Below are 26,949 nucleotides of genomic sequence, written 5' to 3'. Positions count from 1 at the left end.
CAGAAGAATCTCTTGAACCCGGGAGGTGGAGGTTGCAGTGAGCCAAGATCACTCCATTGCACTCCAGCCTGGACAACCAGAGTGAAACTCGATCTCAAAAAGAAAATTAGCTGTGCATGGTGGCAGGCACCTGTAGTCCCAGCTACTCAGGAGGCTGAGGCAAGAGAATCACTTGAAACTGGAAGAAGGTTACAGCGAGCCAAGATCTCACCACTGCACTCCTGCCTGGGCAACACAGCAAGACTCTCTCAAAAAAAAAGAAAAAGAGAGAAAAAAAAAAAACAAAAAAAAAACAAATAGAAGACTGGCCTTTGGCTTCCAGCACTCTGCATCTTAGCCCTCATATAAATCTGTCCAGATCAACATCACTGTCATCACTTGTTAGCCGAAGAAACAAAGACTCAGAGAGATGAAGGAATTACCCCAGGACACACAGCAAGAGAGTCAGATGTGGGATCCTCCAAGCTCAGATTCACTCTACTGCCCCTAGCTGCTTCCTTTCTTGAAATCCTGCATCCAGATGCAAGGCCCTCTGACCCCACATGAATCCACATCATCAGGGGGAGAAAAAAAAATGAACCTTTAATATCTGAAAAGCCATCTCCTGTAAAAAATTGCTTTTTACAGTGGGCCTGTCCAAGACCACCACCAATAGTGGAACAACTGCCCCATTCTGAAGAGTTCTGTGCTAAGACTCTGCAGCTGGCAAATGATTCTGTAGTGGGCTGAATGGTGGCCCCCCCAAAATATATATCCACGTCCTAATCCTGTTGAAACTTGTGTTGCTTTATATGGCAAAATATGTGATTAAGTTAAAGATCTAAAGAAAAGGGATATTTATCCAGGATTATCTAAGGAGGCCCTAAATACAAAACATGTATCCTTGTAAGAGCAGGGCAGAGGAAGCTTTGGAACAGACAGAGGAGAACGCGATGTGAAGATGGACGCAGAGATTGGAGTGATGTGGCTTCAATCCACAGAACGCCAAGGATTACAGGCAGCCACTGGAAGCTGAAACAGACACAGAACACTGGAAGCTGAAACAGACACAGAGCCTCCAGAGCCTTGGAGGAAGCTCGGCCCTGCCACCACTTTGATTTCAGACTTGGTTTCCGAGGCTGTGCAAGAGCAAATTTCTGTTGTTTTAAACCACCACATTTGTGGTGATTCATTACGGCAGCCACAGGAAACATACGCCCTACTAATATGCAAACATCGTTGGCTAAGCCCCAATAGAGGCTGAAAGTGACATGGCTCCGTGGGTGAGAGTTATAGTTTCCCTGTTTCAGGGTCTCTTAGTAACGGAAAACCCATAGATTGACTCTTACAGATGAAATTAGAAGATGCTCAGTTTGAAAAGAAACTCTTGAGGTAAGAAGAAATCAGAGAGAGAGGAAGTGCTGAAGAGCAAAGACTTGGCTGGGCATTTGGGAAACCGGAGCTTGGGCTGCTGAGGACACAAGCCTGGGAGAAAAGAAGTTCTGTCTTGGGTGGAGAGATCCTTCAAGTACCAATGACGTGTTGTAAGGCAGGCAAGCATGTGACTTGGTGACCAATATTTTGAATTTTAGAGAGATTGGCACCCTGGCTGGGTGACAGCACAGGGACTGCCCCCTGCCTTTCTTCTGGCCCTCGTAACAAGGGTACTGCGTGACATTCCAGCGTGGCCGAAAGGATGACGTCAGTCACCGCCACCCTGAAAGTTGTGAGAACACAAAACTTGGAAGCCTCGTGGAAAGTTTGCATTTTGCTGCTTCTCACAATATGGGTGTTGAGCTGGACAACCTCTTTCCTTCAAAACATACATATTGAGCACCCTACTATGTGCCCGGCACTAAACCAAGACCCCGGAATACAGCAGTGAACACAAAAGCCACAATCCTCTCATCTTGGAGGGCTCTCCAGTGAAATGGGTTTCAACTGGAAGTAATTTTGTCCTCCAGGGGACATCTGGCAATGTCTGGAGAGGTTTCTGGCTGTCATGACTGGGGGGTGGGGAATGGGGGGAGGAGGGAGCAGGGGTGACAGGTTATCTAGTGTGTGGAGGCCAGGGCTGTTAACATCCTACAATGCAGAGGTCAGGCCCCTGCAACTAACAATTATCTGGCCCAAAATGTCATGAGTGCTGAGGTTGAGAAACACCGTGTGACTGGAGTGACCTAAGCAGATGACAGCCACTTTCGTGATGGTAGTTAGCGGGTCAAAGGAGACCAAAAGACAGAGGCCTGGAAGAGCACACAGGAGGGAGATGATCAACCCTTGAGGGTTTGGGACCATTTCCCCAACAAAGGGATGCCTTCCCCAAGACCTGAAGCATAAGGGAAGTTTTCCAGGCAGGAAGAGCAAAAATGGTTTTAGGTAAGCTTAACTCCATAGTCCAGCTAGAGAGGAAAGGGAGTGAGCCAGTGTGTGAGGCAGAGGAGGTGGAGGAAACAAGGAAATCCTCTGAAAGGACCATTCCCTCACTTCTGTTTTGAAGGGACGGGCCATCTTCATTATGTGAGGCAGCAAACAGTGTTAGGAGCAGACAAGGCCCGGAGACAGACATGAATTTAAATCCCAGCCCCACCACCTCCTGTGTGGCCTTGGACAAGACACCTAAAACCCTCAGTTCCTAAATCCGTTTTCAGAAAATGAAGCCGAGGGTGGTGAGGAAGAATGTCTACTTTAGGAGGTAGTGTTAGTATTAACTAAGAAAACGCACAGAAGTGGCTTGGCACACTGACACAGATAACAGATACTGTTCTTATTTGTGTTTTCAAAGGTCACTTGGCCCAGTGTGCAAAATAAAATGAGGAAGGACAACCAGAAACACTCCTCCCTGGGAATACAGAACAAAACAAAAACAAAATGCCGAGATTTTACAGAACAAACACTTGCTAGAGGGAAGCAGTTTCCGAGGGGCTTTAAAGTCCTTGATGCGACACAGTGGTCACCTTGAGTAACCACAACGGCAACATGAACAGTCCCATGCCCATTGAAATCATCATCCTTTGAAGGTATAGATGTCCTAGATAAATGGAACAATGTGTCCATCCATCCAGCTGGTCAGCAAGAGAAATGAAGTCCAGGGGAAACCTTAGGAAGATCTGCATTGTGGCCCCTGCTCAGTGATGCTGATGAACTTGCGCTCTTACAAGTTTTGATACAGCCAGAAAACTTGGATCCCACATACGGCAAGACCCTTCCACACACACCTTTCAACTTGACCTGATTTTCTAAAAAGCTGCTTACTCAATCATCACTCACTGCTAGAGAAAGTGCAGTTTGACACCCTTGCATCTCTGGGAAGTTAGCTGCTTTCATGTCCACGACCCTTAACTGTTAAGAATGTGCTTTCTTTTTTTTTGAGACAGTCTTGCTCTGTTGTGAGGCTGGAGTGCAATGGCATGATCTTAGCTAACTGCAATCTCCGCCTTCCAGGTCCAAGCGATTCTCTTGCCTCAGCCTCCTGAGTAGCTGGGATTTATAGGTGGGCGCCACCACGCCCAGCTAATTTTTGTATTTTTAGTAGAGATGGGGTTTCACCATGTTGGCCAGATTGGTCTTGATCTCTCAACCTTGTGATCTGCCCTGCTTGGCCTCCCCAGGAGATTACAGGAGTGAGCCACCATGCCCTGCCAGGATGTGGATTCTTAAGTGCACTCTTGGTGGACTAAATCTCATTCACTAGAATTAAATTCTTTCTGCTTGATACTGTGAGAGGATGAGGAGGGTATGTCAGGGCAACTAGTTTATAGCCTCCCAAAAAGTGCCATTTGCTCTGTAACTGTGCTTTCAGCAATGAACTACTGGGGATGGCACAATGAAATACTACAGAAGGCACACACTGAAGATCTCCTTTCATACTGATCATCTTCACTGCAAATGACACATTACGCAAACCAGATCACAAGGTACGCCAAATGGGCCTCAAGGATGGAGGGGAGGGGATCAACCTGTCAGAAGAGTCCAAGACCATGCTTTGGTATCTAAAGTCATCACCCACACACTAACCGCATGGTCTTAGGTTCCAACTTGGGAGTATGTTGTTCTTGATTTTGGTCCAGTTTCCCTAGGGATAAAAATTCAAATCACAGAAACAAGTGACCAGCCTTTATCTGCACATACTAAGTTGCTTTTATTAATCCAGAACGGCATGCTACAGATACTGTACAGCATGAACATTTATTCATTACAAAAATGGCTTCCAAACCATTAAAAATGAACTTGGAATAAGAGCATAAAACGGAACAGTAACATCACAACTGTTAGGAAACATTCAAAGTATTCACAAAAAAATGTTATAGTTAGCATTTTAATAAACCAGAGAAAAATCGGAGACAGTTTTACAATCGCTTCATGTCAACTACAATGGCACTGAATGAACAGGTTTCAGCTTTATACAGCATTTTGCAACATCAACATGCCTAGGTTTTTTTTATTTTTAAAGGTTGCTGCCTACTCGTATGTAATATGCGTACATAAAAGCGGCAGCTGGTTTTTCATTTAAGAGTAATCTAATATACAGAATTTTGGCCCTTAAGGGTTTATACCTCTTCATTTAAAATGCTTTCTGGACAATCTGCTACCAAACACATTTTGTTATAGGTGACATTAAAACTACATACAAACCTACCTATGTAACATCACAGCAAAACATGATGAACAAAAATTACAGCATCAAAAAGAGGGAGAAAGCTAAATTCACTGAGAATTTTGGCACATAAAGTTTTGCACACGGTCAGTCCAGGTCCTAAGGGCGCAGGGCAGGGCATCCCACTGGGAGTTGGAGTTGAAAGGGGAAACGCAGACGTTCCCACTGCTGCTCAGACAGTGTCGCTAAAATTCCCTCACTCATTTTCAAGTCTTGTTTTATGTAATGGCTTTTAAAGCAACTTTTGTTAATGCTACTGATCCTTAATGCAACTATTAATGTCCATTTGGTGACATCTGGGTTTCATACGGCAAAAAAAAAAAAAAAAAAAGAAAAAAAAAATCAAAAAGGGAAACAAAAATATATATACACATTTTATATATATAAACTTAAAAACCTTGTACAAATGAGTTGTTATATATAAGATGCTTATGCTAAGGGGGAAAAAAACTTTATACAGTTTCAAGAAAAAAGAAAACATATTTAAAAAGGGACAACATACAGGTACGACAAGCAATCTCTAAAGCAATAAATACTACTGGCCCAACAGCATTGTGATTCTATTAAGTGTTGAGTAGCATCCCCTCCCCCCAAAAGAACAACACCATGGAACAAGGTATATTAACACATTTTAACCCTTTGTCTCTGTACATTTAAACAATAACAAGTAACATCACAATAAAAGTTGTTTCACACAGAAGAAAAAAAAAAAAAGGAAAGTAACGGCACAGCATTCATGGTGCCCTTACAGTTTAAAAACCAGATGTAAAATGATTGGTTCGCAAGCTCGTATTTAATACAAATAATACAGAACCAACTCCTTCTGGAGGGCTGCTTCAAAATTGCTTTTTTTTTCTTTTTGTTTTTTAATCAGTCTTTTAAAACTAAGCTATCCGAACTACATAACAGTTATGTATATATATATATATATATATACTTTTTAAACGCTACAAAGACTTTAAACAGCTGTTGATAAAAATTTTGGTAGAATCATGAGGTTCTTCTCTCATCTACATATTTAAAAGGAGAAATTGAAATAAGAATGGGTCAAATATTGACCAATGAACTCGATAAACATCAACTAATGTAGCCACGTGGCACAAAATTAAGAGAGTACAAAACAAAACCTTTCAAGGTGGGGGTGAGGGGGCAGATAAAGAAAAGCAAAACGAAACCATCAACAAAGCAACCGAGGCTCACGACGCTAAAGCTATTCTAAAGACTTGGTGACAAGCGACAGCGGCTGGGGCTGCGTCCCGGCCAGGGAGCTGTGGGAATGTAAGGAAGAAGTCGACGGCTGTGCAATTGATGAGGGGGCGGCGGGCTGCAGAGCGGCAGGGGGCAGGTCCAGGGCCCCATTGGGACAGAGGGCAGAGGCCTTGTGGGTGGCCTCAGCGAGCAGGAGGGCGGGCGGCGGAGGCATCATGGACAGGTGGGCCAGGGGGTCAGGCTTCAGGGACAGCGACAGAGGCTGGGTCTGCTCAGTCTGTGACTTGGCGTCTCGGGGAGGGGAGCCTAGCAGGTTGGGGGAGGGGGGAGGCGAATCTAGTAAGCTTCCATCTGAAGAGGGTGGGCTGAGGCAGCTGCCTTCACCTTGTATGTAGCGAACGCACTTTTTTTTTCTCCTAGAAACAGGGGAGAGAGTTATGTGTGAATAGAAGGCACAGACGCCAAGGGAGAGAGTTACCTAACGCTCACACCCAAGCTGAGGTCACCTGAGGGATGTCCCACAGGGGTGGCATGCCCAGTGGTCCGAGGACAATTATGGTGGCGCCCCTGGGGGTGGGTCGCTCACTTCACGGTGCCCAGATCTAAGACTGCACTGGCAAACCACATATTTCAGAGTCCGAACTCTCTACCTGCTTTCTCCAACCCCCACTAAACACCCACAGCCCCACCCTGCTCAAATATACAAGAGCAGGGTGGAGGTAGCCACCTGCAGCCAATGACACCTATTTGCCACAGTGGCTTTGTCCAAATTGAGATGAACGGAAAAGCTCTTTTGGCTTGGACAGACCCTCACTTTCCCATCAAGTTTCCTCGGCCCTCTACCCCCATCCCCACCACCACTCCCCATCCCCCAGTGATATGTGTGTGTGTGTGTGTGTGGTGTGTGTGTGTGTTTAAAAGAGAAAGACAGAGCTCCTTCCCCAGCCGCCTCGTATCAATATGAAACTCTCAAAATGCTCACTGTTGAGCCCACATAGCTGAAGGCAGAGCTAGCAAGAGGCTTAAAGGTTTTAACACACCACCACCATGAGGCTGCTGGCGCCCAGAGAGCTTTTGGGCTTGTCTGTTAAGAACCACACCAAATCAAGAGAGGTCAGAATCAGGTGAGAAGGGAGGAGGGGAAACAAAAATAAAATAAAATAAACTTAAAAAAACAAAAACAAAAACAAAACAAAAACCACCAAAAACAGGTAGAAGAGGATAAACAAAGGTGGGGGAGGGGGAAGAATAAGAAAAACAGAAAATGATTCAAAGGAACGAGAATAACTGGTTGTATGGCCTGCAGGTTGTGGATTAAATTAAGATTCAAACTTGATTTTTTTTTTTTTTTTTTTTTTAAGATTTGGGGCTTTCCCCTCCCCCACCCCATAGTGAGAAGGTTGGAAGGAGAGATGGTGAGGATGGGATGGATGGAGGGGCGTCCTGCCCTTGTCAATGGAGGGTGCAGCACAAGCCCGTCACCAAGAAGTGACGACAAAGAAGAAGTGCCAGGGAATCGCAGCATGGACCTTCCTGGGTTGGGGTTATTGTGATTCGTGTTTAAACCAGAAAGACTAATTTTGCCCTACACCAAAACCAGCATCTCCCCTCTTGGCTACTGGTTCATGTAAGAAATCGGAATGAGAATTTCAGAGCCTTTCTTGCTTAGCATCAAAGGATGAGGTTGGGGAAAATCAACTCAAGGAATTGAGCATGTGACTTCAAAGCTTCTCCTCCCATTAATCCCAGTCTGATGGGATGGTATTTGGTAAGGAAAGGTGAGTCTGGGGATCAACCCCACTAATGCTATAAAAATAATGCAGATACAGGAAGTGTGCCCATCTAAGGACCCTAGAATATCCTCAGAACCTTGGCTGATAACACTCCAACTAGAAACACGTGTGTGAGCACTGGCCGGCTTCCTGCCGCTGGAAGCAACCAAGATGCTGCCTGCTTGAAGGCAACCACTGTCAGACGATGTCACTGGCCTTGGAAAGGAAGGCTGTGCTGAGTTGCTCCTCTTGGTCTGTGCCCCACAGCTGTCTGATCATGCCCCTCTGCGCGTGGGGTCTGGGCTCAGCAAGATGGCAGGAAGGCAGGAAGGAGGGGAGGGGTGGAAGGGAGCATGCTCAGTCCTCCCTGCCTCCCAGAGGCCAAGATTCATGGGGGCTAGTGGCCTCAGGTTCTCTCTGTTCCCCTCTGGGTCAGAAGGAACTCTAGGGGAGCAAGCACCACCCCCTCTCACCCTCAATTTGGCAAGGTTCCTCTTTCTCCCTGGGAGAGAGTAAATAGACTACGGGTTCTGCTTCCATCCCAGAAACCAAGATAAATAATTAAGTCTCTCAGAGTTTTAAACCACCTTAGCCTGCAGATCAAAACATGCTCAAAAAACTAAGATGTCCATGCATTTTAAAAATGGGAGAAGGTAGGGGTTGGGGGTGGGGGGAGGGCATAAGCAAAACTGAGAAAGCAACAGAGAAAAACAGAGAGGAAAGGAGAGGGAGAAAGAGAGAGGCGGGGACAACAACCAGAAGGACCAGGGAACGGCATCAAGCAGCATTCCATGCTATATTATGGCAGAGGGAAAAGATGGGAAAAGCAACTTGGTGGGCTCAAAACAGAATCTTGTTAAAATGTCCACAAATGTCAAATGAAACTAGAAACCTCGTGTGGCAAGCTAGGAGCCCTGATTGGCTAGGAGCGTTCTGGTGCTTCCCTCCCCCCTCCCACCCTCCTTATGTCGTGGAATTTTCTAGATCAAAGGAATGAGAAGGGCATCTGCAACACGGGACATGACTATGGCGACAGAGCAATGGGTCTTTCTAAGGTGGCTGAGCACAGGGCAGTTGGCACACACACATTTCTGACGAGTCAGAAAATGCCTCGGTTGGCAACTGCTTTTCTTTTTTCTTTTTTAAAGTACATTTTGTTCTATGGGTTTTAGTCAACCCAGGGGTGGCCATAGCCAAGTTAAAAGTAAAAGTTGAGGCAAAAGGGAGCAGCTAACCCATACTCTTAGCACCCCCAATCTACGGTTCATCTTGATTCAGAGGGGTGGCCTCTTAAAAACCCCATTCTAGCTTCTTCTTTATTCTGAAAGGAAACTAAGGGTTCTTCCTAATCCTGTTTTGGAATGAAATCCTTTAAGGACAGCAGAAATGCATTTGCTAATCATTCCACTGTAGGGAAAAGTCACCAATGAAGAAAAATGTCCACTGGGAAAGTCTGAACACTGCTGAGACTGGAAAGAAAACCAGGTAGAGACAGGGGTCTGGGAAACTCTGGTGCCTAGTCCAGGGGCTCAGCATCTACAGCAGAAATGATGCCATATTGACCGTCAGCCCCTCCAAGATGCATTTTAGAAAACCATGCTGCTAAAACAGGAAGCAGCTACAAAGGTTTTGGGTTGGCAGATTTTTAAAAAAAATCAATAAAATTCTGGCCTCTGAAGATACACCTAGGCTGTAAGCAAGGTGTAAGCTATGCCCAAGTCAGGGATGTGTATTTGGGTCAATGTTAGGAATAATTTCCAAAAGGAAAAAAAAAGTCTGACTTGTGGCAACTGCTTCCAAAACAGAAACAGGATTCATAAACCACCACCCACCCCCATTAATAACATAAACAAACCAAATACCTGAACCGGCCTTATTGTGAGGTGTACACAATAGTGTCAGGTGTACATTTCTACAGATCATGAGAAACCCTCTCTTTTAGTGACTCCTGTGGTTAACCAGTCACTGGCCATGGCAGGGTATCCCAGAACAGGCTTCCACAGCTAGTTATCTTCCCACCTGGTACAAGTACAATTGTGACAAATTCACTGTGTAACAGAGCCCCTGTCCTCCCTGGCTCATCCTAATTAAATACCTAACGTCCTCCAGCAACTTGATCACAAAACTTCTTTCTGTTGTGCAGAGAGGACACCAGGACTGTGTCAAAGGGACACGTGTCAGCTCTGCGAACACTACCATATCACAGAATGCCTGGGGAGTTCCTCTCCTGCCGGGTGTTCCACTAAGCCCCAAAATCCCTCATTCCATGGGCAGAGGGCTGTCTGTGTGGCTCCCTCTCACTGAAGACTGTCAGTCCCTTTCTCCTCTAACATGTGCTGGGTCAACAGGAGGCACTTCACCCATCTCTCATATTGGCATCAGAGAAGGGGGGAAGAGACACAGGAGACTCGTGGGCATGCACGAATGGGATGCACATCTGATCTAACGTCTAAACATGGAGCACATGGCAGAGTCATGGAGGGGAGGGACACGTGACGAGGGAGGCACTACAAACAGGGAAGCGTGTTTGGGGTGTTGAAATACCTACCATCATAATATTCCAAATTCAAAGACTGCTTGTATCAGAACAAAGAAACAACAAATTTAACCAAAGGTGGTCATTAAAGGAAAGGGAATGAGACAGGAGCTAGTCGGTATCCCTCCACCAAGAAGGAAGTACCTATGCTTTCCCTGAGAACGCAGGCTGGATGGAGACCTGCAGGTGGAACGTGGGTGCTTAATTTGGACCCTTCTGGGCTGTTCTGATTGCTTTTGGAACCAACGCTCTATACAAACATATATTTGGTTAATTCTGCAGGCCTAGCGACACTGCAGTCTGAGGCCGCATGACTCACTGCTTGCAGCCCCTTTAGCTGGTGCATGCCGTTCAATGCCACGCTTCTTTTTCAGCACTGTAAAACAATGTCAGCTAACCAAGCTCCTCTGTACAGACAGGTGGTTTTTAAACATAAAACAAAACCAAAAAGGAAAAAGAAAAAGGGAAAGAAGCGGCCTACCCCAGAGCCCTTCTCTGTGTGTCTCGACTCTAAGTGCACGGGAATGCAATTGCTGCCACGTGTTAACGCATTGGAACCTTTGGAAATGGTGGCTCTCTATGCTCAGTACCCGGGCCACCGAGGCATTCATAGGGTCGGGCCAGCTCCAGGATGCTGGCTTTCAAAGCAAAAAAGATAAGTGCCCCTCCTTGTTTGTTTAAGGCTGTGGTCTCAGTACTGCCACCGGGGATATATTATTCACGAGAGCAGGGAGGGGGAAGAGAGCAAGAGAAAGTGGGGAGAGGAAACGGCATAAAATTAGCAAGGAAATTTTGAAGAATGAGGATCATTAGTCATTGATGCCGGAGGGAAGTAGATGGGAACGAGGTCAAAATAAATTGTCAAGCTAAGGTACCGGAAGGACAGAATGCTTTGATTTTCCCAAAGGCCTCGCAGTGGTAATATACCTGCACGGTTTGCACCATAAAGTCTGTCGGTCAAGCCCGAACAGTGCCCGACACTTCTTTGGAGTATTTGCATCTGTTAGCATAAGGTAAACACAAAAAATACAACACAATGGTGGGTCGTGCTCAGTTGGATGTGAAATCTCAGCTACAGTTTCCTTTTCTTCTCTATCACCTTGGTTCTACTTGATAACCTTCCCTCACCAAGGACATGAAAGGAAAGGACTTCTATGAGTCAAAAGAAAAAATAAAACAATAAAATATACACACAAAAAACAACAACCAGAAACCAAAAAACAACAATGAAAAAATAAATAAATAAAAAGAGAGAGAGAAGAGGAGGGGAGAAGGTGACGTCATTTGCTTCTACCTAGGCCAGGATTCCCAATCCTGGGCTGTCACAAGGAAGGGAGGTGGGGCGGCAGGAGGCTGGCAGGTAACATTTCCTGGGAGGGGGCGCGCTAGGGTTTGCTGTTGCTGACCCGAGGAGGCACGAGCGATGCTGTTTTACAGTGGCATTTTGGCTAGCAGCAGCAGGAGAACAAGCACATCCCTCAGAGAGCCCATACATTTGGCAGTGTCCCACTCCCCTGTGTCTCCTGAGATCCACACACAGAGCTACAAAGCAACAGGCCAGAGAAGGGGGAAAGGACCGAATAGACCAGCTGCAAACCAGCACAGCGAATCTGGGAAACTATACACACCTGCAAGGGCCGCACCAGTTATTCTGTTGATCAAGGCCAAAGCGCGCTCGGCATTTCTTAGGAGCGCTCAGGTCTGAATGAGTTCAAGAGAGAAGCGAGCAGAGGAGGAGGAGGAGGAGAACGTGGGAGAAAGGGAGAGAGAGAGAGAGAAAGAGAGAGGGAGGGAGGGAAGGGGGGGAAGAGAAAGATACAAATAAGAAAAAAATAAAAATAAAAAAGGGAATAAATCAATGACCTGGTTACTAATTGCAAAATATTGACTTTTGTTTTTTAACTTTCTTTAATTAAAAAAAAAAAAAAGGTAAAAATCACATTCTTATTCAACTTTGAAATTAGCTGTTGCAAATAAAGCTGCAGTATCCCTTCTTTAAAGACTGTCTCTCAGATTTGGTTTGGGCTGACAAAGGGAAGTTAGATACCGAAGAACTCACTCTACTCAATATTTTTCCTCTTTTAGTTCTGCTTTCCCTTTTTTTCTCTCAATTTTTTTTTCTCAAAGAAGAAAATAAAGCGAAGGAGGGAATTAAGTTTGTAACATGCTTTTTTCTTCTCAGAACAGTTTAAAAAAAGAAAAAAAAATTACAAATAAAAACAGAACAAAACGAAACAAAATAGAAAGAAATAAAGAAAGAAAAGGGTTGTGGTACTGGGATATTGCAGCTTTTGGAATGTTCGTCTTTTTTAAAATCTATTTTCATTAATATTAAGAGAGGAACAGATAAAGGTAAACAGGCTGTGTGAATGAGCTGTTAGGAGTTAGTTAGAAGCTCACAGCAGCATTTAAGCAGGCACAGTCAGTAAAATGCTAGTGGATTTGCAAATTATGAGCAGAAAAGCAAAAGGAAGAAAAAAACTAAAATAAAAAAAAAGCAAAGGAAAAAATAATCATACTGCGGATGCATGCTTGCGTGAGAAAACTTAGTGGGAGCAATGAAAAAAATGCCATTAGATTAAGGAGGTTTATTACTGAATTCCTTCCATTTTTTTTTAACCAGTCTCTTTTAAAGAAATACTGCATATTCAATTTGCACAGTTAGTTCAACTCTAAATCACTGTCATCACTGCTTAAACAATTGTTATGGGAAAAATAAATAAACAAAACAAAGGTTAAATTAAATTAAAAAAAATAAAAACAACAGAAGCAACTGAAAAAAAAAAATCTACCGAAACATACGAAACCGTGTTGATGGTCATTTTAAAGAATGTTCAAATGTCATACGTGTTTAAATGTTAATAAAACTATAATGGCAAGAAAAATTAAAAAACAGTTTATCAACTATTTTAATGACTCAAAATGACATTAGCACCTGTAATCGGAGGAAGTGAAAGGCAAGGATTTAGGAAACATTCGCTGTGTTCTGAAAAAAAAGAACAAATTATACAAAGCCTTCAAAATTTTTGTTTGTTTGTTTGTAAAAGCCTGGCCTTCTTCAAGGGACCTCTGAGATTGCCTATGCAGTATTTCTAATTTCTTCTAGAGAATGACAAACCTCCTTAATTTAAAATGGGTGTAATTTACCACTGTAAAGGCATGCATCAGAACATTCAGGAACAGCCCAGTTAATATCAAACACTCACACACACCCCCTCCTACGCCCCTAGGCCCCGCCCCCTCCTCATCCCTTCTCAGGCACATACAAAATAAGCAGACTGTATAAATCCCGGCATAGGCATGCCTACCGCTTGCTCTCCAGTTACAGGCTTTGCAGTTATTTAAAAACACATTCCACTAGAATTACAATGTGCTTTTCATGCAACAATGGATGTTACTAGCTTTAAAAGGGCAGTCATAAAGCAATTAATTAAAATGCATAAACAAAAAGGTTGGCTAAGATGGGTTCCCCCACAATGTCCTGGCCTTGAATTTCTCCTGCCTCCCCCAGATGAAAGCCTAGCATAAAAGGGTGGTCCTCGGGCTACAGCTCCTTCCTCTAACCTGATTATTGTGACTTACCATTGGTCTCTCCTGGCTGCTTGTCCCTTTTCCTCTTCTTCTTCTTCCCCTAGATGAACAGACGAAACACAGCAATTATTGCAGGAAACAGGTGAGAGAAGAGTGGGCGCACCTGGCAGGAGAAGGCAGGAGGAAGTGACCACGCTGCCATCTCCATCCACATCAGCCCTCCACATCTGTCCAACATCCGACTCCTTTCAAGCCAAATGCCCTTGCATTGTACTCCAGCTGGAGGGACACATGCTTTTCGGGAGAAGAGAAGGGATCGGCGGGTGGTGAAGGAAAGCTCTCATTTCTCATGTACCTATGTCCGCTGTCAAACCTGACCCACAGCATTTGATCCATTTAAAAGGGAAGGGAGGACTGCATGAGCAGATTCAGAGAGGAGTGGGATGACGGCAATGCAAGCAGCCTGAGAGCCCATCTTTGAGGAGCATACGACGGCGCTCATGGCTGCACAAGCTTCAACGGCTGCCCTGCCTGACCTGCTCACATCTCTTACTTGTGAAAGCCAAAGGGTCCCATTCTGAATCAAGAGAATGAAAGCTTTAGCAGGGGCTTCTCTTAGAGCTAGTTTTTAAAGATGGTGGAGAAAGGGGTGAAATAGAACCAGGGATCATCTGGGCTCCTTTCACAACTGCTGAGTGGGCCAGGCGCGGTGGCTGATTCCTGTAATCCCAGGACTTTTAGAAGCTGAGGCGGGAGGATCCCCTGAGGTCATGAGTTCAAGGCCAGCCTGGCGAACAAGGCAAAACCCTGTCTCTACTAAAAATACAAAATTAGCCAGGCGTGGTGGTGCATGCCTGTAATCCCAGCTACTCGGGAGGCTGAAGCAGGAGAATCGCCTGAATCCAGAAGGCAGAGGTTGCAGTGAGCTGAGGTCATGCTATTGCAACTCCAGTTGGATGACAAGAGTAAAACTCTGTCTCGAAACAAAACAAAACATAAACTGCTGAGTGAACATCTATAAGAAAGAAGACGTTCCCTCCATTCTCTTCTACCTGACATAATGAGGATGATGCCGCTCCTACCACAGATGGCTCACACATATTGAGCGTATGCCAGGTGCTAGGCACGATTCACAGATGGACTCATTTCAACCTTCACAACAACCCTCTTCAACAGGTTTCACAGAGGGAAAAACTGAGGCCCACCGGAGTTAGGTAAGTTTGCCAGGGTCACACACCTAGCAAGCGGTGAGGACAGGAGAATGCTCAGGTGTTCTTGGCTCCAAAGCCCTCAACCCCAATGCTCTGCTGCCTTCAGGTTCAATGCCCCGCCCTCCAAGGAAACTCTTTCTGTGACGGGTTTAGAGGATGAACTGCATGGAGTCATTCATATTCTCCAACCTGATACTCCTTGGCATCCTGACGGTCTGCTCGAGGTGACAAATGTGGAAAGGGACTAGGGAATTCAGGAGAGCTAACTGCCTCATTCCAGATTGAGCTAGTTCTCCCTCCCCTCCTATCCCTACCAACATGAAGTAGCTGCCAGGTACACATCGAAATGAAATGGCCTTACTCTTCTATATGTTTCAGAACAGCTAAAAGTTGCCTTTGCCTAAAGCTTCTCACAGTAGGTTGATGTCAACTCGGAAGAGAAAAAGACAATGACAGGTAGAAAGAAACTGGAGAACACGTTAGTCTCTGTTGGGAGAACCTTGAGGCAGTGAGGTACCAAGCTTAGGCTCCACCCCAGGGCTGAGGGTCATCTGCTGTAGAGATGACATATCTTTTCTCTGAGGTCAGGAGGCCTGTGCCACTGAGAGCTTTGTTTTGGCCTTCCATCCAGGGTTCTAGTTGAAATGTGCTATGTTTCTTTGTGTACAATTTCTTTTGAAAGGACTTCACGTGCTTTATCATGAAGTTGGCATCTCATGGGCCAGCAATGAACCATCTCCGTGGCCGCGCCTCTCCCACGTGAGGGGCAAAGTGCCACCTGGCTGTCCTGAAACAGGCAGGGGGAGCATACTTTGTTCGTCTAGGGACCTGAAGTATTCATAAAGACCAGGCACAGAAATGTTTAAACTGCAGGGAGTATCAGCATCCACATACCCAAGGGCTGCTCAGCCATGTGTGAAAAAGTGTCCCCATTTCCAATTCCTTGCAATATACTGTGAAGGCATCTGAACATTCCTCTACCCATGAGGAAGCTGTCCCTTTAGGATATAGCACAGAGATGGTGACTCCTGAAGAAGTTGTCATTTATACTAAAGGCTTCTGGAGGACAGGGACTATGTTTTAGTAAAAAGACGAGAAAGTGGGTAAGCCCTACTCTCAGTGAGGAGACAGATGCATCTCCAGGGAGGTGGCCATCCTATTACCCCTTTTAAATGTAACAGAAGAAAGAAAGGGCCATTATAATATAGGGTGGAAGAAAAGAAACTCAAGTGAGGAAATGGCATAGGACCTCTATCCTTTACCTAAGGTAGAAGGGTTAGAAAGGAAATCATGTTGAATACAATCCCAGGGTTAGATATTACTATTGGACCCAAAGTGTTTTCTCTCGGGCTCTAGAGAACGTGCCAAGTCTGATAATCCAAATGTGACTTTCACTTGATCCTGTTTTCCTAAGGTAGAGATAGAAAGGCTTCCGTTACCAATTGGCCGGAAGAGCAGGAATGTGAAAGAGGCATGAGGTGAGTTCAGGAAATATTTTCCAGAAGAACCTTTTGGAGTTTACAATGATCAAAGTAATTTATGGAAATGCTTATGTCAAGTTAAAAAAAAAATAAGAGTATTTTTTTTTACCACATTCAAATCCATAAAAGCTTCAATGCTGCGGTTCTTACCCCCAGTGTTCCCTAACGCAGGAAAGGAAGGAGTGTGAGTGTGTGTTCACACCCATGTGTAATGAGCCATTATAATTGGAATCTAAGTACCTCTTACAAGAGATCAAGTTCCTAGAGTCCTAAATCCATATCTCTAAACCTCAGATCGTCTCAGGATTCCCTTATTATACCAAACCATCTTCCAAATTTAAAACTGAGCTAAAGTCATTTCGAGTGCCTCACAGCCCTTCTGAAACCCAGAAAATATGTCACAAAAAGCCTCGAGCAATACTTTCTCTAAATGACTCCCCGGCAAGTCAAACACAGTATTCGTTTGAAGATATCACAGTCTGCCTTGTACCTTTGTGGAGATTTCACCCTGCACAACTCCAGGGGGCACCATTCACACAGACCCCAGTGTAAATGACATACTCTAGAGTTGTGCAGTGCACGCCCTGCACAGCTGTACATGAAGGCCCTACTATGACCCAAAATATCTACTGGCAATATGATCTCTATAGAGAAGCTGAATTCCTCTCTGTGTTATCTTTCTAGATTACTCAAAGAATTGGGTCTGTAGCAGGTAGAAGCTCAAGATGAACTCTAAGTACTTCTGACCTGAAACCAGGAGAGCGGCTATCCTGAAATGCCATGGCTCTGTGCGTGGAGGCTATGGAGCCTGCCTGCTGCTGGAAATCTCCACCTCAGGGTCAGGTGGGGGTGAACAGCAAGCCTGTAGGAGGGCATTTACTTTCTCATCCTCTTCCTTTCAGCTCCAGAAGAAAGGCTTCCTTACTGCACACATGCTGGGGACAAACGGAAAGGTCCCAAGCAGTGAAGACCCCGTGCAAGCCCATCTGCTGGTGACAAGGGCTCTCAGCAGAGCACACATGCCATCCGAGAGATGCCAGCACTCCTTCCTGATTCAACCCCCAGGAGGAACACGGTCTAGCGCTGCCAGCTAAGGGCGGCGGGGCCTGGAGAAAGATGGGCAGGGGTACCTCCCTTCTCCCTCGTCTACACGGCAAGCATGTGTTTAAACGTATGAGAGGAAAGAGGAAGGAAGCCTGAAATCGGTCATCAGTGCAGGCAGAAGCAGCCCCTCCTTGAGATCACATATGCCCGCAGATGTTTGTGATTTCCTGACGGATGCTATGTTCTGAGGGAGTAAAGACGTCCATTTTAACTGTGAATCCCTGTAACAACTTGTGCACAGTAAGTGCACCCTCAATTCAGTAGTAATTTAACGACCCCAACCCCCATACATAGAGCTGCTTCACCACAGATGATGCTAGCGGGAGAGTCAAAAGCAACTGGCAAAGTAGCCATCCACGGCTCCATGACATCAACAGGAAGGGGCAACAGGCCTGTGCCGGCCTTAAGACAAGTTTTGGTTTTCCCCTAAGAGTGGATGGTAAAATCCCTTCACAGAACCAGATGTCATGAAACAAAGTATCAGACAAGACAAGAGGCATTTCATCCACCTGGAGAGGAAGGTGCCAGGAACTGGAGTTACTGGTCAAAATGTGGGCAAGTCAAACATGATATTCATTTGAAGCTATCACAGCTCTGCACAACTCCAGGGGGCACCATTCACACAGACCCCAGTGTAAATGACCCCAGCAGTGGTGAGAAGTGATGGAAGTCTCCAGAGGACAGCGTGCTCATGGGAGGACAGGAATCGTGGGGTCACGACCGCTGCAATTAGTAAAAATCATCATCCCACGGTGTTTCCTACAACCCAAGAGAGGACTAGGCAGACCCTGTAGCCCACGCAGAGCTCAGGAACACACACACCAGAACACACCTTTCCCTGCCCCTGCTGGGCCCAGAGTCAGTTCATGCATCCTGCCAAAGGCTGACTTCTTCTGGCTGCTTTCAGGGATACTCCCATCATGCTCCTCTCAGGATGAAACAGGCTTCTAAATTCTAATGCACCATGGCATAAAGCAATCATTTTGTTTTTCCTGCTGAAAGGCCTGGGAGGAATTAAACTCTCTTCCTCCATAACTAGCCCCTGGTCTTTCCTAGAAGACCACAGCACTGATCACTGCTGAGGAGCTTGAGGAACCTAATCTGGAACATAAGGTCCTCTGGGTGTATGCTAGAGCCCTGCCTCCTCTAAGAAGTGGACAAGCACCACATCAACCTTATTGGTCCTGATCTACAACACTGGGACCGCAGCCTCCTCCCTCTGCCCTGAGGAATGACTGTGAGCTGACACATCCGTCCATACTGGAAGCCCCTCCCTGCAGTTTGGTGATCCAGAAAGATGCTACAGGTCCCCAAAGTGGGCAGACTGGACAGTCTTGAGGCCCACCCCAGTCAAGTTGGCAGGTCCTGTTTTCTTTGTCCAGACAGACGCACAACACAGCTCTACAGACTCTAATCCTAAGGAAAATGATCCACCTACATAGTTATCCCGTGCAGACCAGCCGGGGTACAGTTGCATATGAAGCTGTCGCTCCTTCCGGGCCAGCTCGTAGTATTTCGCTTGCTCTTCTCTGGACAGTGCATGCCACTGGAGGGGACACGGAATGCAGACAAGAAAGACACAAACAAAGAGAAGAGCGTGAAAAAACATCACACACGACGTCAAGGGCAGGGAATAAATAATGCTGCTTTTTGGGGTGAGTCCGTCCACAAATGGTATAATCTGTGGATACTGACCATTTGCTGGGTCCTGGCACTAACAGGAGTGTTTAGACAAAACTTGATTTGTTATCTATGTCATTCTGTCATTTGCTCGCTCTCTTAGGTGGGGGAAGAGCATGGCTGCGGCTGTTCTGAATGATGTCTGAGCCCAGAATAACTTGTCCTGACTCAATGAAGGCCATTCAAGGATTCAGAATGTGACTGAAGAGCAAGAATTCTCCAAAGAAATGGGGACAGAGACATTCTGCCACCTGACCTGCTGCACCCTGGTCCCTTCCTCCCCCGCTTCTCCCTGGGAAGCGCATCCGTCACCTACCCTCCGCCCAAGGATCTGGTTGATGGCCGCGCTTTCTTTCAACGTGCACTCGGCTACGACCTTTGCTCTCATTTCCTTCATATACAACATGAATGCATTAAGAGGTTTCTTTATGTGGGGCTTCTTCTTTTCTTCTTCCTTTTTGGAGTCCTGATGCTTTCTGGAGAGAGACAAAACAGACGCAACCCAATCAACGAGGTCACGGTCCAACTTCCTCCACGGCAGAGAGTCTATCTCCTTGCCTGCTAACCCCCGAGCCTAGCAGTTTTGGATGAAAAAGCATGCCTGTAGTCTTCTTCACCCCGAAAAATGGAACAAAAATAGCTTGGGGAGGGGTTGGGGGAAGGGAGACGATTTTGCAATCACTTCCTCAAGTTTCACAAATATATAATTTTCCCAAGCCAGAGGGGAAAGCAGCGTTGCCGTCTTCACCTCGGTGGGGTTCTCTCATGCTTGCAGAACAAAGCTCCAAATGTTCGATTATGGGGTTAGGAGGCAGGGAAGTGGTTGCAAATCCCAGTGCATTCAAGAACACATACAAAAAACAGTTCTGTTCTAACCCGCGGTGGTGGAGTGAGCCTCTGCCACTGTGCACTCTCTCTCTCTTTGTAAGGGAGCACAGAGCCCACACGGGCTGGGTATTGGCTGGAGTCAAACCAAATGAGGCCAACCTTAGGCAGAAAGCCACCACCCAGCAGCTGCAACAGGCCTGCGGACCACTGCAGTGACGAAGAAGGTGAGAAAAACAGCAACACTTACGAGCTATGGAGTGAGCCGACGTCACTCTGGGACGATTCCTGTTTGACTGTTGGCGTGACTATGGCCGGATGCGGAATGCCCGTCGTGTGTAGCGTATGATGTGGTGGGACCATATGGGGAGGGAACCTAGAAGACAGAAAGCTGTGTAAATCGTCAGAATCAAAATGAATGAATGAGGAGGGATGTGTACACACAATTAAAAAGAAAAAAAAAAAACAGCACGTAACACTCACATGAAAGCAACCCAAGGCATATGAAACCTGTCAGCATTAATTAGCGATAAATTAAACATAATGATTCTCTTAATGTCATTAAAGCCGATCTCCCCCTTCATTATTGCTACTGACATAAGACATTATGATTTTCAACATCTTTGGCAAAAGACAAATTCAATGGATGCACGTGGGCGGAAAAGTGGGCTTGGACTACCTGCCAGAAATCGCACGTCCACTTGTTTTTTGAGGCATTAGTAGTGGCATCTAAGAAGACAATTTCCTAAGTCCTAATCAGTTCTAAAATGAAAGGTGAAATCTTTTGTTGTATATTGGCAGCTAAATAAAATATTAACGTGGTTGAAATATACATACATTTTTGACAATGCTGTGCAAGCCTCATTAGGCCTCATCCTGTTGATGACGTGCAATACAATTTTTATTTTTCTTTTGTGCTGTGTCCCATCATTTGACAGGAAGGGAAGAGAGTGAGGCAGGAAGACAGGGGAAAAATTCAAATAGTCTGTATTTGGTTCTTATCATAAGTCATGGACATTTTAAATAAGTTTGTATCTCCTTATGGAAAGATGCAGAAAAAGGAAAGAAAAGAAAAGGCACATACACACAATAAAGCTTGGATTCTGATTTGTATGCCCTTTCTCCTCTAAAATTGAGGATTCCTATGTCACTTTTAACTTAATATGTTGTCTATATGTCATTAAGAAGCCTTCTAAATGATTATCAACATTATAAATGCAAGATACAGTTTGTGTTTTCTCCTCTCATGCTGCTCATTTTTCGGACAGTTCTCTAAGACACATTTTAGGGCCTGAATCGGCATTTCCCAACCAAGCACATTAGCCAGGACAGAAAGAGCTAATTTAAACCTACTCTTGGCCCATCTGCAAACTGACAACTGGATCAAACAGCTTTCTCATTTTCTTTTCTTGCGTGGTGTCACCATGATTTGTACTGGGTTGGAAAACTCACCCCTCTTCAAGCAACATAGCCTTCTACAGAAAAAGTAGAGTGAGGGACAGAGAGGGCTGAATCTCCAAAGAAAACAAAATGGCAGCCTCCTGCTCCAGCCTGGCAAGGTGATTTAAGTGGGCAGAAGGGAAGCTGTTCAGATGAAGATCATGGTAACTGTTGCTTTCTTATTAAATCCAAACCAAAACAGTCTAACCTGTCACCCAGGGAATAACAACCTGCTCTTTAGAAAGCCAATTCCAGTGGGAACAGAGGTCCTGAAGAGGATTTATCATGACAATTATTTCAAAAGGATTCCGTATTTATTTACGAAGTTTTTTCCATAAGTGGGCTAGAGATAGTTTCCATTCAGCCAAGATAAGGTAACAAAAGTTAATTTGAAAAATAATCAAATGTGTATAAAGTACTAACCGAATCTACACAGATGAACAAGGGAAGAACAGTCAATGAACAATGCTGATTACTGAAGAAGGCCTAAGCCACAGTAGACATTTCACTCAAAAATCCCACCCCGATGTGGCCTCTCCTGCCACTTACTTTACAAATATCGGCCAGTGGTAAAGTTTGCATGACATGATTTTTAAAATAACAACGATGCAAGTCCTTTTAATGTATCAAAAAAAAAAAAAATGAGAGAAGGAAAATGTAAGGAAACAAGCTAACAACCTCCATCCCCTTCTCCTTAAAATAATGGGAAAAACAAAACAAGCAAGCCCTTGGGAGACACTTGGGCTCCAAGTGACACCTTGTTCCTTCCCACTGCTCAAAGGCCTCAGAGGAAACAGAAGTTAAGAACATGTGTTCTTGGAAGCCCTTGGGTGAAGTGGTGGGTGGCAGCTTTTACTGTGAATTTTAAAGGCCTGACATTCCTCAAATACATATGTTCCCTTCCTGCAGAATGAGAATATGTGTACAGACATGCGAGGAATAGGGAGGGGGAGAGAGAAAAACACTGCGTGTGTGACTGTGTGTGTGTGTACGTGTATGTACATACACCAAATACCCTGGGAAGACACCACAATCTGAGTACATTCTGGGGTGCCAAGTTCCAATGCAGCCATGAAGAAGGCATCTTTCTAAGTTCCCATCCCTGCACACATATTCCCATGTCCGAAAAATGCCCAGCACAGAGATGATGCGTGAACATGGACGTGGGCTGTATACACACACCTTCGCTTAAGAAATTCCTTTCTGCAGACAACTATTTCATGAAATGCAACAAACACCCTAAAAATTCTAAGCAGCTCATTATATACCCCCGTCTGCTTTCATGGCTCCAAGCCAGAATATAATGATGAACCTTAACTTGTTAAGAACAACTAATTTTTGTTTCTGGCTGTCTCAGGGGCTTCTCTCTTGCTCACTCTCACTTTACTTCACTGTTGACACGTTTCTGTTAACCGGATGTCATCTGCCGGCCTTGATTTTATGCACAAGCAGTAGGATGCATTTTCCTGTGCAACAATCCTGCTTTGAGTTGCATTAGGTTTGTCATTATTCTCTCATTTTCCCCCTTGCACTTGTAACATTTCATCTCTTCCTGCCTTATTTTTTGTGAGCCACGGTGCACCCACATTATGGTTTATACATGATCTCGCTCCCTTTGAAGCCGGCAGATTTCAGAGCCAGCTCTCGTCAGGAGAAGAGCCTTGCACCAATTTAGCAGGCTGAGGGCCCGGAGCTCCAACATCTCAATCTAAAGGGGGTCACAGGGTGGCACAAGTGAGTGTCAGCAAGAGCTGTTTAATTGCCAATCTAGGCTTCTCCATGGTGTTTAAAGTATAATGACCCATCACTTAATTCTGAGAAGTCCTGGCCCCACTGCTGAATAGAATGAATATCAAAGGGTATTCTGGAACAGGGCAAGCTGCCTACATTTGCTATAACTGCCATAAGTATAATAGACCTATACTTCTGTCGCCCCATTACCACAATAATGTATTTAATTTGCTGTATACGATTTTTAACTAGCTAGCTTTCATTTGGCCTACCTGGGGAATCGGCCGCCTCTCCCCGAACCTTGAGGCCCTAACCTTTCTTCCTGACGTTCCCTTCCCTTCCTCCACCCCGCTGCCCACCTATAAATCATCGACTAACCTCCTAATGATAATTCAATCGATAAGCTTAACCCCAATCCCTATCCTGCAATTACTTCACTGCTTTTAACCTCCTGAATGCACCAAATAAACAAACATGAAAATTAACCAGATGAAATATACAAATGCTGGGACGTTAGGAGGATGAGCTGTGGACTATAAGCTGCTCAGAAACAGCTCTCTCCCTGGGAGACCTCCTCTTCATGCCCATGCTCTGCAAAGCTGTGATGACATTATTTAAGAAGCATAAGCTTCCTCTTCTCTCTAGGCCAGAGAACACATGAGCATTTTCATGACTACCTAATACTGGCCTGCAGTTTGAAATTTGGATGATACATAACAGGTAGAAATGGATCTCTACTACTGTGATATCCATGGCACGGTTACCAATGCTAGGTACACACGGTTTGTTTTTCTTAATGAATGTAACTCTCCCTCATTGCCAAAGTAACTGTATTCTAAGTAGGAAAAGGAGCATCTTGGCCTGTCTTTCCAGGCCCTTCCCTGGTCTTGGCTTCCCATTTGGTTGCAGGGATTGGGGAAAAAAAAGCTAGGGACAGCAACCCCTGCCATGTAAGGCATGCTAATTTCATCATGTGCCATCATCAGAACGGGTTGGTGATTTCAGACCATCAGCAAAGTCTAAACCTCCACCGATTTAATTAACTTGACTGAAAATCAGATGAACAGAAAATAAAGCTATCATTAGAAACAATTAGTGACTACTTCAACATACTGCTGCCAACCAGTTTGTAAATAAACTAGCAGTCACTGAAAAATTAGCCAGAATGAATCTGAGGAAAAGAAGAACATGGGGCTAGAAGTGTATCTTGTAAATATATTTTTATGCTGAAATATAAATATATATGAATGTACAGCACACACACATGATGTTTTAACTTTCAAAGACTTAGAGCTGCACAAACCACGAGGAAACCCACCAGCTACATGTGACTATCGAATATGTGAAATGTGGCCAGTCTCAATTGAGAAATGCTGTGTGTGTGAGATACACATCCGATTTTATACCAAAGCTCAGTACAAAAAAAAAAAGAACACAACGTCTTATTAATAGTTGTTGTCAGGGAGAGCATGTTAAAATGATAATATTTTGGCTATATTGCATAGAATAAAAGCATGTCATTAAAAATAATTTTATCTCTTTAAAAAAAAAACTTTTTAAAAAACATGGCTACTATGAAATTTAAAATTCCCTCTGTAGCTCACACTATATTTCTATTGGACAGTGCTATCTTCAGGGGAGGAGGGCAATGCTTTCTTGTTGACCTGGAATCAGAGTCTGAGCTTTGAAAACACCAATAATCTTTTTTCAAACTCTTCATGGTATAATAATAAAACCATCTTCACTACCTTTTTCTTGCCAGGGACAGGACAACAGAGAAATGGCATTTTGAATAGCTTCTGTCCTATTTCTTCCTGGCCTTCTTAATTCTTTAAAATACACTGTTCAACTATGTGGCTCAAAATTTTACCCAGAAAGACACCACTTACCTTGGAATTTCAGGGAAATTTTTCGGGATTTTCTGGGAGGACAGCCTAATGCCACATTGGCTTTACATAACAGAACTATACATAGTCATGGTCCCTGGGTGGCTTGGTGGCCATCTAGAGAACTTCCTGAGAAGTCCCCTATGGCCTTGGATGAAGGCCCTGATTCTTGGAACTTACCTGGACATGGAAGCATTGACGGTCAGAGCTGTGGGGTAGGGGTGTCTGAATCCTCCTGTCGTGATTGGGTACACTGGTTGACCTTGCCTACAAAGAAGGGGTACAAAGTAAGAGACTTGAAACAAGGGTGGGGGTGGGGACAAGAAAAAGAAGAAAAGGGAAAAGTTCTCTCTGCACAGTAAGCTTTATTCTCATTTGATCAGAACAAAAATCTTGGGGATTGTACAGGAAGGATCAAAGGGAAGAAACACAGAACAATTTGAATGCCATAAATCTGATAGGAATGGCTAATTAAATTTTATAACCTCTGCTTATGTCAATAGAGACCCTCTCCCCAAGCTGAAACTAGGTGTTTTGTTGTAATAATTAAAGGCGAAGTCTTGCTTGCTTTAATGGAGCCATCACACTAATTGAGGGCTACACATCCAAAGGAAAACAATAATGAATGTAAATTTATACCAAAATAAAGTACAGTGAATCAAAGGACTTCAGTTGCGCTTTGGGCCTCTTTCGGTATTTAGATCTCGGTGAGAAAACATTAAATTAACAGAGCTTAATTTGTAGCCTTTTGTCAAATTAACAAGTGTTGACAAGAGTTACCGGGGGGGAGCGTCCCCAAGAAGAATTGTGGGTAACCAATAGACAATCACACCTCATTACAATAATTAAAAAATACAGCAACATGCAAAATAGCATCCTCATGAAAGACACACAACTTTTTCTGACAGAGGGTTGTCTGAGTTGGCTATTCTTTTTTATCTAGCCTTCAAATCTCTCTCCATCAGCTGAATGGGGCAAATGATCACTGAGAACCATTTGAAGGTTGGCCCCGTCGATTTAGAAGAAATGGATCACAAGCTCATGTTCATGTGTACCCTCCAAATAAAAATAAGAAGAGACAAACAGAAACTACACCCAGGGTTGGTATTTGGTATAGCTACTACATAATGCAATCTGTTGTTGTCATTGTTTAAAAACAAAACAAAACAAAACAAAAAACAGCATAGACTCTATCTAACTAGAGAAATATGGATAGAATTGCTGGATGAGCCACTCCAAAATTTTATCTTCCTTAAGGCTTTGAAAAGGCCATCTTCCCCAAGACTCAAACCTGAGTTTTACCAGGATTTATTCCTTTTAGCATTCAACGTATTGCCCTGTGTTGTTCAGAGTACAGATTACTTATAAACATGGAGAAATATATCCACTGAAACATACAATCACAAAACACATATTATACACAGGCTCATGCAAAAACACAGACGTACAACCTGCAACAGTATGCTAATGTGTCAAAGGCCTTTCTACTCTGAATTTAAAACAGTTTTTTAAGCTGCAAAAGACAGTCAAATAATCTGGGCACTGCCAGCAACTAGGATTGATGCTTACGAAGGCCTCACATGGTACAGGAAGGGTTCCAGCTGCCCCATTCCCACCATTCACAGTTAGGTAAAACATTCAACATGCAAAAACATTCAACATGAGAGAGATGCTCATTCAGTCCCATGGAGCAAAATCTTCCACTGTTGCTATCAACCTTGGGAGTCATGTTCGGGATGAAGGGGGGTGCTCCTGGAATTGTATTAGAACATGCCCTAATCCCAACCCTGGACTTCAAAACAAAGTAGTTCTTGTCCTTGCTTCTGTGCCCCCAAATATGCAGTATCTAAAAGGGAGGACTCGACAGCCTCAACCCAGTAACATGACTGCAGTTTGGGCAGCCACCA

The 26,949-nt window shown here is 44.5% G+C and overlaps 1 protein-coding gene across 18 annotated transcripts in view; it reads right to left on the bottom strand.

Annotated features, from left to right (window-relative positions):
- Nucleotides 1-4,095: 4,095 nt before the first annotated feature.
- Nucleotides 4,096-26,949, bottom strand: part of LOC108311134 (transcription factor 7-like 2) — a 41,331-nt gene continuing 18,477 nt past the window's right edge. For 4 of the 18 annotated variants that reach the window (XM_037741980.1, XM_037741979.1, XM_017538442.2 and 1 more), the window contains exons 4-11: nt 25,223-25,309; nt 20,236-20,376; nt 19,477-19,636; nt 18,919-19,026; nt 13,736-13,784; nt 13,089-13,139; nt 11,782-11,854; nt 4,096-6,261 (exon numbers count right to left, since the gene is read on the bottom strand). In XM_037741980.1, coding sequence (XP_037597908.1) covers nt 5,847-6,261; nt 11,782-11,854; nt 13,089-13,139; nt 13,736-13,784; nt 18,919-19,026; nt 19,477-19,636; nt 20,236-20,376; nt 25,223-25,309 — 1,084 coding nt within the window. In that variant the 3' untranslated portion in view covers nt 4,096-5,846. Of the gene's footprint in view, nt 6,262-10,165; nt 10,191-11,080; nt 11,154-11,781; nt 11,855-13,088; nt 13,140-13,735; nt 13,785-18,918; nt 19,027-19,476; nt 19,637-20,235; nt 20,377-25,222; nt 25,310-26,949 lie in introns of all 18 variants that reach the window. The other 14 variants (XM_037741982.1, XM_037741981.1, XM_017538444.2 and 11 more) reach the window with 8 other exon arrangements.

This window comes from Cebus imitator, unplaced genomic scaffold (genome assembly GCF_001604975.1).
Source record: "Cebus imitator isolate Cc_AM_T3 unplaced genomic scaffold, Cebus_imitator-1.0 Scaffold111, whole genome shotgun sequence".
Classification (NCBI taxonomy): Eukaryota; Metazoa; Chordata; class Mammalia; order Primates; family Cebidae; genus Cebus; species Cebus imitator.
Note: the sequence above shows the minus strand (reverse complement) of the source record. Positions and strands in the feature narration are given on the sequence as shown.